Raw genomic sequence first — 12,732 nt, 5'->3', positions numbered from 1 at the left:
AAACCCCGCATGTTTAATTGCATAATCAAGGATTTTTGCCCGCGTTTTTCTGGAGGGTCTAACAAATAAATAGACACAAGGATAAGTATGTGTTATTGTTGAGTAAATAACAGTTTTTGGTTTAGAAAATAATACAAAATTAGAAGGAAAAAACGATTAAACAATACAGATTTCAGTATTCTGAGCCCCTACTCTCCCCCTAACTGACGGCAACAAAAGTCCTACATTATTCAATTAAAATAAAGAAGTCAAAACAATAAGTGTGGCTTGATATTGAGTAAGAAAAAGGTTGATAAACGCTGTGAGAATGGATCTGCGGAGAGCATTTTGCCGCGATCCCAACTCGTCTATTACCAACGTTCAGGGAGCTCTATGCAAGTCAATGGGACGCCCTGCCCATTGAAAACTGACGCGCAAGGGGTACCCTGTACATAATAAATCAAATCAAGTTTTATTTATATAGCACATTTATAAACGATTTTTGGTCGAGCCAAATTGCTGTTAATAAAGTGACGGGGAGGGGCCCTGACCGTCCGTCAACATGTGACGGGTTGGGAGTGAGAACGTGTTGGATTCACAGATGCAAGCAGCAAAATAAAGAGAGGCAAAAAAACAGAGAGATCATCTTCCGGTTGATAGAGATCACATTATATCTTGCAAGACAAGGCTTGGCCTTCAGGGGTAGAGATGAAAGGGGGGGGGGTGCCTTTTTCCAGTTTAGAGCAATAGCCCCTCCAAATGTCTGTGCACGTCCCTGGTATCAGGGGAGGGCTGGCTCTTACAGCGCGGAGCTCCAGTTTGGTCCTTCCCTCGCTCCAGTCTAGTCAAGGAGACAGCCGCGCCTCACTTATTAGGCGCACCCTCCCCTCCATCCCCGCTGCTGCCAGACTCTCTATCTACACCCACAAACTGATCCTGGACCAGCATCAGCTCCTCTCTTCTCTCCGCACCGCTCCACCGTGGTGCGCCCCGGACGCGCTCTTCCTCTCCAGTTCAGGATGGACTTGTCTCCTTCTCATCTCCTCTAACACTGACTGTGACGCTGCTGCAGTTTGGTGGGAGTTCCTCTGGAAAAGGGCTGAAGCTGCCTGTCCACTTATTTTTTATCAAACTCCACACTGCGGGCTCCGAAATGGGAATGTATCTACATGTGCTGTTTTTGCAGTACTATTTCCTAGCGAGTTTGGTTTGCAACGCCGTCGCTTTCGTGGAGGAGCCCTCCGGAGGAAGGTCGGACGGGTACTGCGGGCGGATCCTCCGGGCGCAGACGCAGGGGACCCGGAAGGATGGGCACCATGAGTTCAGGCTCCGAGTGGAGGGGGACCCGGAGTCCTACCAGCCGGGCAGCACCTACAGAGGTACGGTCCTTCAGCCCAATCAGTGCGTAAACTTGTGGCGTTTTGCAAGTTGGTAAACAGGGCATATGTATTCCAAATGTAATATTAATTGTATTATATTTCCACAAACCTTGAGTAGCCTACGTCTAACCATCTTACATTGCAATTAATAGCCATAGAATTAAAGTACAACTTCCAGTCAGTCTGCCTCCTCTTTCCGGAGCTGGGAGAAGTAGGCTACTAAAGCAGAAGTACCAGAGTGTAGGAATACTCTGTTACAAGTAGTCTTGCATTACAAATGTTACTCAAGTACATGAAAATGCAAGTACCCAAAGTAAAAGTAGTCGTTCTGCAGATTGTTCCGTTTCAGAACAATATATGCTTTATAATGATTGATCATTAAAGTGTTCTCAAAGCTGGTAAAGGTGCAGCTAGTTGTAAGACTTTGTATACTGCAGGGTAGCTTGTGAATTTACTCCAGGTGGAACTAAAGTCTGATTTAAGAATTGATTAGATTTCACATCCTTAATACAAATCTGTAAAGTAACTAAAGGTATTAAATAAATGTAGTGGAGTAAAAGTACACGATTTAACTCTGAATTGTACTCTAGTAGCATCAAATGGAAACACTCAAGTAAAATAAAATACAAGTACCTCAAAATTACACTTAAGTACAGTATTTGAGTAAATGTACTTAGTTACTTTCCACCCTTGCCACTTTCACAGTGTTATTATTGCAGGAGATCATAACATGTGTTTCTGGTAGAAGATATACAAATCAAACCGTGAGGAATGTCAATGGTCCAGGCTAAAACAAGAAATGTACGAATACATGGTGTAAAAAAAATTGATCAAAAGTACAAAAACAAAAAACCATTTACTTGCTAAATTAGACAGTCAAAATCTAATTCGCAATACCCACAAGTAGATTGAAGTTGAATACTTTTTCATCAATAAAATGTTCTGCATTGTTTCTATAGAGGAGAGTTGTGGTTTGTAAGGCTACTTCGTTTTTTAACGACCAACCTGCATTCACTTCCTCTCCTCACACACAGACAGTGTTGGAAGAAGAGCTTGTATTTAGTGAAAGTAGTAAAACCAAAGTGTGGAAATACTCTGTTACAAGTTTAAGTCTGGGCATTTAACATTGTACTTATCTAAACAATTATAACCATCACAAATACATCATCACACTTAAAGTTCTCATAATGCATAAAGGACATTTTTGGAATAATATATATTCTACCACTAGATCATTAATTAATGTGCTTTTTTAGCTGTTAAGGGTGGAACTAACTTGAATTACTTTTTATACTGCCAGTTATATTAATACATATTATAACATCATGATTCATTACCTGATTATATATGTTTTAATTAATAGTGGCAACCTGCAAAGTAACTCATCGTGTCAAATAAAGAAGTGGAGTGAACAGTACACTATTTGAGTACACATATGACTTTGCTATACCTACGTATAAGTAAGGTAAGTACAAGAGCCTCAATATGCACTACAGTGGCCTTACTTACTCAGACATTCTTGGTGAGTTTATAGCAGTTTCAGAAACAACAAAAATACAGCTGTATCCCTTTCTCTACTTTTAAATCAAAATAGTATTCAGAATAAAATATCTCCACTGATAAGATGGGAATATTTCAGAAGACCAGGCATGCTACAGTGTTGACACAGGGCTCAACAATACAGACGAAATTCAAGGGTCCTCATTCCCATATAACACTTGAGATTATGGAAATGTTTGACAATCCAGGACTAAACCTCTGTCAGTGACCTGTGAAGGACATCACCCAAGGAAGACGAATACAACACTGCCTTAGGTAGCAAATAAGTTCACTTTTTAGAACTGTGATTGAAAATATTGACATATTCCTTATCAGCACCAGGAGCACAGTCTAATATATATTGACTGGTATGAAGATGCAAGGTAGGGCAGGGGCGATCCAAATAATATTCCACTCAGATTTATCATGGATCCTCTTCTTAGCTGTGCCCTTCAAAAAACTCCCTGCAAAATATATTATGAAGATGAAGAATATGGAGGGATGAAACCCTCTTTAATGGTCACACATGCAGAGCACACAGCACACACAGTGACATTTATTCTCTGATTCATTTCCTTCATGATACCTAAACTGTCGCTCGGGAAAGGATGGAAAAATAACCATTAGAGAAGAAAAGAGGTCAAAAGACTGGGAACAGCAAAAGAAGACAGACAGGAAGTAAACACTAAAGGGAACAGCAGAAGAAGACATACAGGAAGTAAACACTAAAGGGAACATGGTATGGGCTCTCGCAGTTTAAAGACAGGTTAATAAAGGAAAATAAACCTTGAACAGACTTGGACAGTTACAGAAAACCTTATTCAGTGCGTGCTGCATTTTACGTTATGTTGTTGTCGCCGTAGTACCAGCCAGTTTTACACAATGGAACGGATCATTTCTTCTTTCTGGAAGGAATACAATATTTTCTTTTCTCACGAGAAGCAAAACGATTGGTGTTCCTTTTTAATTAATGTCTTCCTTGCTGAATACGTATTCTTTCTAAAATGCAGTGGGATATAACATAGAGCCAGGGGTTAAATTGGGCTGGGGTTGTCCAGGGCTAAGCCCCGGCACATAGGACGATGCTCTGACGTCATCACCCTCGCTCATTTGTCATATATTTAAGCCATATGTTAAAACTTTTCTCGTTCTATAGACTATATTTAAGGTGGATATGTGTTGACTTTACTTTAAAATAGCAGATCTCTGTGACAGGATATCGTTTTTTGGCTTAGTGAACGTGTGTCTCTGCTCCGATCAGGAGCTGCAGCACCCCCGATCTTGTAACACGGAGCCCGTTTCCTAAACCATGCTAAATATATGTCTGCATAAAGCTGAGTTATGATCGGTCATAATTACACAGAATTTGGTGATGATTAAAAACGCATGTGTATTTGTCCTCGGGCCCGCCCCGTAGATTCAGAGCCCAAAGGCTTGACGTTGTTGTTGTTAGTTGTATGGTGGGAGATTCTAGCGAGAGATATGGATACAAAAAAGGTGTTTTAAACAGCAAGCCAAGCACCCAGCTGATGCCGACAGCCCCGCTCCTGCCGCTCGCTTGCGGCAGACCACGCTTGAAAGTTTGCCGGGGAGACGCCTGGACAACAACAGCGATAGCTAAATGGGTGGCTACAGCTTAACATTGTGGAGGACGAAGGGCTGCGTTAGATAATTCGGATCGCATCCAACGTGCCGACTGCACATCACAGCGCATTATTTTGACCCACAGTGGGAACTTCAGTCCAATGATAATAAACAAACATTTGCATAAAGCATATTTTTCCACTCATATGTTGATAAGAGTATTAAAAACTTGAAAAATATACCTCTAAGGTACATTTAGAACAGATACAATTGTGCGATTAATTTGCGATTAATCGCGATTAACTATGGACATCATGTGATTAATCGCGATTACATATTTTAATCGACTGACAGCCCTAGTATATTAATAATTTAAGATCCAAATTAATTCCAGTTTATTTGTAGTAATTTCTATTTTTATTGTGACATTTGGTGGCATCAATGTGTGCATTTGATACAGATAATGGAGCAGTTGCTTTAGGGCCTCATATACCCCCCCCACATTAAATGATCGGCCACTATACATGCACCATGTGACGTTAACATTGATTTGTTAGTGTATGTGCCTCTTCTTTACTTTGGGCTCTCTTCTTTAACAGTGATGCTCCTGGCAACCAGCCCGTCTTATTTCAGAGGATTCACCCTCATCGCTCTGAAGGAGGGCAGAGAGGGCACCACAGACGACGACTACACCGGCCAGTTCCAGGTAAGGATGAGCAGGTGTGGAGAGGGATGGAAGTATCGCTGAATACTCAATGAGTTGTTCTGTGTTGGGAACTCATTTACATGCACGTGGGAGTCGACTTCCCGCTCTTTTCTGATATGGAGGTTAACACAACACAACAATATTCACGAAACTGTGTCTCAGGGCTTCTTAACATTTAACAACCTATTAATGTGTCATACACACTTAACGGGAAGAAACTCAGCTATCAGACAATATTAAATATGTTTAGCTAAACAAAACAAAAGGGTAATATCAAGCCTCTGAATTAGCACTAAGCTAAAAAATGCTAACGCACTTAGCACAGAACTCACGGTAGAAATATGTTATACTTCATCGGATCTGCACAAACAAGATATCATATGAAAGCTGAGATTCCACAGATTCCAATGGTATAAGTATCATCACTGTGCGAAAATTCAGGGCAGCGAAGGCAAGCAAAGACAATACACAACTTCACTTTACGTGGCCAAAACGACAAATACGTCTTACCTTTGCTGTTTTCTGATCAAAAGTTGTGTTCAATGGCATTAAAATGCATAAACACGCTGCTGAAGGTTACTCCAATGTCTCTGTGTCCCTTTGAAATCATTACTGATAATCCATCATAACATTTATGGCATTAAACAGAGTTTTCATATATAGCTGTTATGAGAGCTTCCGGTTTTGGGCATGCTGGCTGCGCATCACTCTAACTCACCAATGGTAATGTTTAGATGGATTACCGATGGGTTCCAGAGATATGGCAAATCTATCCAAATGACACCAGAGGTGTTTTGTTTTTTCTTCTAAACCTCTCTAAAAAGGTCAAATCTCACTTGTTTTGCATCAATCTTGATACAGGGTTATTATATGTTATAGTTTTGATTCCTAAAGCTTTTTATCTACTATCCCATCATTCAAGGGTGGTTTTCACTATAATTAATGGTATTTAAAAAAAAATAATAGTAATACGATGGAAACCCCCACATACTTTATTTATTAAGCAATGGATATCATCCTTCCATGACCTACTAATTTCAGAGCTGTCAATCGCTTCTGCTAATAAGGCTAAGGGGGAAACATTAGAGGCTATTCAAAGAGCTGCTGATCGGGTAATATCATTCATGTAAATGATGATTGTACATATACGCACACCTTGGTGCAATTGTGGTTTATTAGGAGTTAATCGCAATTCAGCTTAAACAGATGAAATGTTATGTGGAAAAAAAAAAAAAAAAGGAATTAAGGAATGTATTTTATGTGGATAAATTGTTATGCTATAAATTGTTATGCTATAATATATATATAATATATAGATGAACTCAGACGATTGCTAAAAAACATCAGGTAGGATTTTCTGTGAAATGGCAAGATGGGTGGGAAGAGGGGGGGACGGGGTGGCATGGGAAAGGGATTCCCTATATATATATATTTTTTTTTCTTTCTTTATCTTTTCTTTTTTCTTTTTCTTTTTGTATTGTCTATATCATTTGTATCTGTATAAGTCCCTTTTGTGAGGGCAAAAAAAACATCTATATTGATTCCTACTTTTCTACATCCAACTTACAGGTGTATCATTGCTTTGAGAAAAAAGATTATTAATTTACCCCTTTTTGAAGTGAAGATATAGTCATTTGTTAGAGAGAGTTTGAGAGAAAGCAGGAGAGAGATGTGAGAGATGTTTGATTCAGCAGAAACACAGCTCCCACTGAGCAGCAGAGAGCTCCTGAAGAGAGAGCCAGACTTCTTCAATTACCTCCCGCTCATTGTAAACAGGAACACACATCGGCGGCTGTGTTTCCACACACTGATCCTAACCAGACTCTTACCAGACGAGCAGGAGGCGGCTTTAATGCAGCCAACAGCGAGAAGATGTTGCTTCTTGTTTCCACATGCCCACCAACTTCGAAACAATGTCGTGCAGACAGAACAGGGAGTTTAGGGAATCTTTCTGATTTGTTTTCTTCTTTTTTTATCATGTTAGCAAAATCTGTGTTTGCTGGCACTTTATGGGTTTCCATTGATGATGGAGGGAAATAAACTACAATGATACATTTCGGCCTATCATGTAGCAGCTGGCTCAGGCTTTTGACATTTACCATAGTTCCGTATTAGCATGAGTACAAACACTGTTTTAAAATGATCATTTTGTATTTCAATTACAATATATCACCCGGCGTTAGCAGGAATTTGTGAAGAAAACTTCAGGGGAAAACTGAGAAAAACTTTGGGTAAAAGGGGGATGCGTTTAAAAACAGCAAAACCAAATAAAAAAATCTCACTTTCACAGAACTTACTTATCAATTTGGGATAAACAGTCTTATGCATGCACAGTCACGCTATTTTCAGACTAAACCGACGTTTTAATTCACCTGTTAAAGGTGGGGTAGGTCATTTCGGAGAAACCAGCTCGAGTGAGCTAGAATTTGAAAATACACAACCGGAAAACATCTGCCACTTCCTCACAGAGCCCCTCCTCCAACACACACGAACGCGCACATGACCAATGAGGGCACGAGATAAGTTTGTGCACAGATGGAAGGCTGACAGGCAGGTAGGCCATCCAGTTACTTTAGCCAGGCCGGCTAAAATGATTGGTCGTGCTTTTTACAGTTCCACAGCTTCCACAGATGACATTTTTTTATGGATTTTTTGTTAAAGCACTTCAGATATTCATTGCTATCGGGATGTTAAGAGCATTCAATGGAATATAACAAAAAGTGTATCTCGAGCCGGTTTCTAAAACTTACCTACCCCAAAGGAAGTATTATTTCAGAACGGTTATATCAGACTGTATACTGTAGGTTTTAGCTGTGTATACCTTATAAACTGGCAACTCAGTGGAATATGACAGTAAAGAAAGATATTTACTAATTTAAAAGTTTCTAAATATTTTATTTTATTAGAATAATCATAATTGTATAGTCATAGGAGAGTTATAGGCTCTTCAAGTTCTTTCAAGAGCATTTATTCATTCAGTGTGAATCATACTGCCTCTGGGAACTGTTTCTGACACTTGTATGTCGACACTTGTTTAATTTGGTCAGTCATTTATTCAATTTACTTCTTCTGCTCGTGTAAAGTCTTGCATGCCTGGCCGAGGTTTGAACCTCAGCTTTGACTGAGTTTACTCTTCTTTTTGAACCACTACGTTATAATGAAAGTATTTGCAAAAGTATAATCAATTACTGTCATAGTATAAAACATAACACAACTCATTGTTTGTGTGAGTTTCCCAAACAGGATGGATAGAATAAAAAAAATGTTTTTTTAGGGTTAGGGTAAGGAGTTGCTTGGACTTCAGAGTGTTACTTCTGATCAGTTCTTACAAACCAGCTGGTTCCAATTAAAACAGAAATACCATGGAACCTCGCTTTTGTCTGAATTGAGCCAAAAGTAATCTTGAAATCTCTGTAGTTAGTTCTAACATACTCGGATCACTTTGGTAAAAAGGTTTATCTGATTTCTACTACCTGCAAAAGCAAATACCTCAATGTCTCAACCTCAGAGTCCGAGCAGAGTCTGGGGTAAGGGGGACAGCAGAAACTGGAACATTGCTGGAGCAATGGACTGATGTTTTTTTTGGTTAGGAGTTTGGTGCTAAGACTTCAGTCTGGTACTTCTTATCAGTTCAATAGACACAGATTGTTTCAATGAAAACAAAGATACCAGGGAACCTTTTGTCTAAAAGTATCCAAAGGTAATTCTAAAACGGTAAAGGGTTGAGCTAACTTTCTCGGTAAAACAGTCTATTATATTTCTTCTCCCTGCACAATAAATACCTCACAGTCTCAACCTCAGAGTCCCAGCAGAATCTGGTGGGGGGGGGGGGGGGGGGGGGGGGGGGGTGAGCAGAAATTGGAATAACGTTTGAGCTTGAACAAAGTTGACAATCTGAATAGATATAGATCTAGTACATAGACTGATTTATTTGTAAGGGTTTGGAGTTTGGTGCTTAGACTTAAGTGTGGTTCTTCTTAGAAGTTCTCCAAAACTAAATGTGTAATGAAGAGAAGGATACCAGGGACTGGTGACACAGTCTATAAGATGTACTCTCCCTGCACAATGAATACCTCAGAGTCCCAGCAGAATCTGGTGTAAGGCGGAGAGCAGGAGCTGGAATATTGTTGGAGCTTGACAAAGTTGACAATCCGGCTTTACAAGCTGTTTAATACGTACATTATTGGCCAATCCATCAGACTCTTCTTGTCTTGTAATTGACAGTTTTATCCACATGTGCAAAATAATTAGGGCCTCTTGAGATAAGATGCTGTCAGCTGTCAAGTGTTTAAAGGAGATACTTGGTTCTGAGAAGTACAAAACAAGATGTGTCCTGCATGAAAGATGAAGCCACATAAATGAGTTTTAGATATTCTTTATTAAATTTGCTGTCCCAGTTATATTAGTGGATGGATAAGAGAAGATATGGCGTGACAGCGAGACTGCCTTTCTAACTAAATGACCCCAATCCATCAAACTCAGCTTCTCTTTATCAGAGTGGTTTACATAATAATACTTATGTCAAATGAAATTCATCCAGCAATTCATATTCTTGACATTTAATTCTCCAAAAGTTAATTATGCGGTTAGTTTTGCAATGTCATGATTGTTATTGTTCTGTGGAAGTTAATGAACACAGTTGTGTGTTCTCCCCGCCCCCCCCCCCTCCCACCCCCCGCTTGCTGCTACTCGGTTGCTTCTGGCAGCTGTCCTGGAATGTGCCCGCCTGCTGTTTCAATAAAACACCACAACTGAGACTTGCTTATTGTTTTTTTCCTTAAGCAATATCCTGCTCTTTGCACCAATTACTACCAATAAAGGACGTCTGTCTCAATGTGTCAGACCTTAAAGATTTTGTCTACAGGCATTGTCTGCTTGTAAATGTGTGTCTTTGTGCTTCTATATGCACAGCATGGGCATGTGGGTATATGTGTGGGTCTGCATGTGTGTTTTTCCCAGCGCTCCTTGCGTTAGTGTGGGACGTGGGTCATATTTATCTAGGCCAGCAGCGTGTTATTGCTCAGGGAGACAAACACAGCTTGTTTGGATAAGGGGGAAGATGAGCAGACATGAGATATTATCTTCTTGTTTCCCCCGTACGGATTATCTAGGGTTCTGAGTTTAGTTGGGATTAAACAAACCCAATCAGTTTAAAGTGCCAAAGCTAAATCATAGGTTTCAGATAGAGGCAATTACATGAGCCAAACAGAGCTTAGAGGGCTTCAGAGAAAAGGATGTGTGTGGAGTTGGATCAATGGTGACCTGATATGTAGCATAATCACACACAAATGTGATCCTTGAGTACCCAAAGACACTCAGAAGCTTTACAAGGACAACTACAAGCCTGTGTGCTTCCTGGAAGACAATGTGCACATCTTGTGATCCTTGACAAGCTGGTTGGTTCAGATGCTTGAGGTTTGCATACATAATGTTGTACTCAGCACTGATTATGGCTTATTTGCATCCTCACTATGAACGTGAAGCCACTGTTTTTTACTTATATGACATGTTTGTGATTCAGTGGTGGCTGTCTGAGAACAATAGTTTGCAGAATCATCGGGGCGGAGAGGTTGTAAATTGATGTACAGAATGTGAGCAGAATTGATTTTTTGCAGTCGTCCAAAACATTCAATCTAAATGGTCCTTATGCTAATGATTGCACACAGATGTTCTAAAGCAGTGTGTTTATTTTTCATAGATTATACAAAGCTTTCACACATGCTGTTCGAAAACACTTTGTTTACTGCTTATGGAAATTTAAAATCCCTTCTTTCAAAGAAAAGCGACATACTGTAAACACCAGTGTTTTTATAATATCATTGGACAGATTCTAAGCTGTGCAATGACACACACTTTTGTCACCAAACTTTAAAAACTGAAAATACTTTGATGCATTAACATTATACCAAACAATAGCTACGTACATTTTTTAATCATAGATTATGCCGAAGTATCCTAAAACTCCTGAAAACATGTCAGTACCGTAGCTACTGCAATGCCAACAAGCTTTAGACCAATGTGTGTAAGAAACCTAAATCGGAAGCTATTGGTACCTGTTGGATAATTATGTAAATGATGCTGTAAGATGTCCTTTTGTTGTTCTATTTATGTTTTTATGTTTCATGTGGAACTACTTGAGCAGGTCTCCCTTGAAAAAGAGATCAATGATCTCAATGGGATTTATCTGTATAAATAAAGGTTTGAAATGAAATGAAACCTATTATAGAGGAGATGCAGTTTTTCATAAAAAAAAAAGAAACAGGTAAATGATAAGAATATCGTGGTGTGTTCACCGTGTGAAGTCTCGTGAAAATATTGTTTATGGCATGAACCTTTTTTTCAGAGCATTAAACGAAAGATAGGGAATTATGACCAGTTTAACCTCCTAACACAAACCAGTTTGATGACTTTATGATGAGATTCAGCCACTTGTTAGCAACAGCTGTTTTTATGACTCATAGAAGCGTTGCACAGTCACAAGTAGAGTATTTATGGCGCGTTTCCACTGCAGCGTGCCGAGCCGTGCGGGCCCGTTTTTGGTTGCGTTTCCACTTGGCCTAGTTTTGGCCCGGGGCGACTTTTTCACCTTTTTTCTGGCCCGACTAAATCGTGGTTCTAGGGCCAGGAACAACCAGGCTGAGTCAGGCTGAGTATGCTAAACTAGAGAGAGAATCGCTGGCAAGGGAGCTACAACTACAACAAGATGAACATATTTGACCGTGATTTAATTGTAATACACGTTTCTAAATGATGCCGAAGTAACAACATACTGATACCGGTTAGTAAAAACCATGAATTAATGCTTTGACAAGTCTGCAGACAGACGGCAGGTGAAAAACCCTTTTAAAATGCTTGTTTTCTAAATGGAGCTTGGCTAAGCTAACGTTATATATGCTCCGACCGTCCACACTCACAACAACGGCCTATACAGACATAAATAAATCAGCGACTGTATTCTCCATGACACAGGCAGTCTGTGGTTTGTACTTGTTTAACTTTTGTCTAGTTTCTGAACAGATATGAGGAGCTGTGAGCTCTGAGGGCTAACAGCTAACGGCTGTGTTGTTTTTCTGGGGCTCTCATTGAAGATGACGTCACGGCTCCGCCTACACTGCGTTACTATAGTAACTACCCCAGTTCCTAAACTGTAATGGAAGCGCAGCATTAAAGTGCCTAATAAGGCCTAACCAAACCGAGCGAGGCCGAGCGAGGCCTGCAGTGGAAACGCGCCATTAGTGACATATTTTAGGTCGTAGAATAAAACGTGAAAATCTCTTAAGCTTGTGTTAACCACAGATCTTATTTCAGCAATAATACCAAACACGTTAAAAAAAAACATTGATATTGAGATAAGGGAAGCCAAAATGCTCACGCATTTCCGGGTTTTGAGGTCTTGTTCCCTCACATCTCTATTGTCTTCTAGCATAGAACATTTGGGCTCTGCAAAGACGCCGCCGATTACCCAATTCCACTGATGCTTTGGAGATGGCTACTAATGACCTTATGGAAAGTTTTGATCACTCACTGCGGAGCCAACCTGCCCTA

At 40.0% G+C, this 12,732-nt stretch overlaps 1 protein-coding gene across 2 annotated transcripts in view; it reads left to right on the top strand.

Moving 5' to 3' along the window:
* The first annotated feature begins 814 nt into the window (after window positions 1-814).
* The window catches only part of LOC117448259 (spondin-1-like), a 141,852-nt gene continuing 129,934 nt past the window's right edge, over window positions 815-12,732 (top strand). For both annotated transcript variants that reach the window (XM_034085465.2, XM_034085464.2), the window contains exons 1-2: window positions 815-1,358; window positions 5,081-5,187. In XM_034085465.2, the coding sequence (XP_033941356.1) occupies window positions 1,133-1,358; window positions 5,081-5,187 (333 nt within the window). In that variant the 5' untranslated portion in view covers window positions 815-1,132. The remainder of the gene's footprint in view (window positions 1,359-5,080; window positions 5,188-12,732) is intronic.

This window comes from Pseudochaenichthys georgianus, chromosome 6 (genome assembly GCF_902827115.2).
Source record: "Pseudochaenichthys georgianus chromosome 6, fPseGeo1.2, whole genome shotgun sequence".
Lineage (NCBI taxonomy): Eukaryota > Metazoa > Chordata > Actinopteri > Perciformes > Channichthyidae > Pseudochaenichthys > Pseudochaenichthys georgianus.
This window is presented reverse-complemented; position numbering and strand designations above follow the sequence as displayed.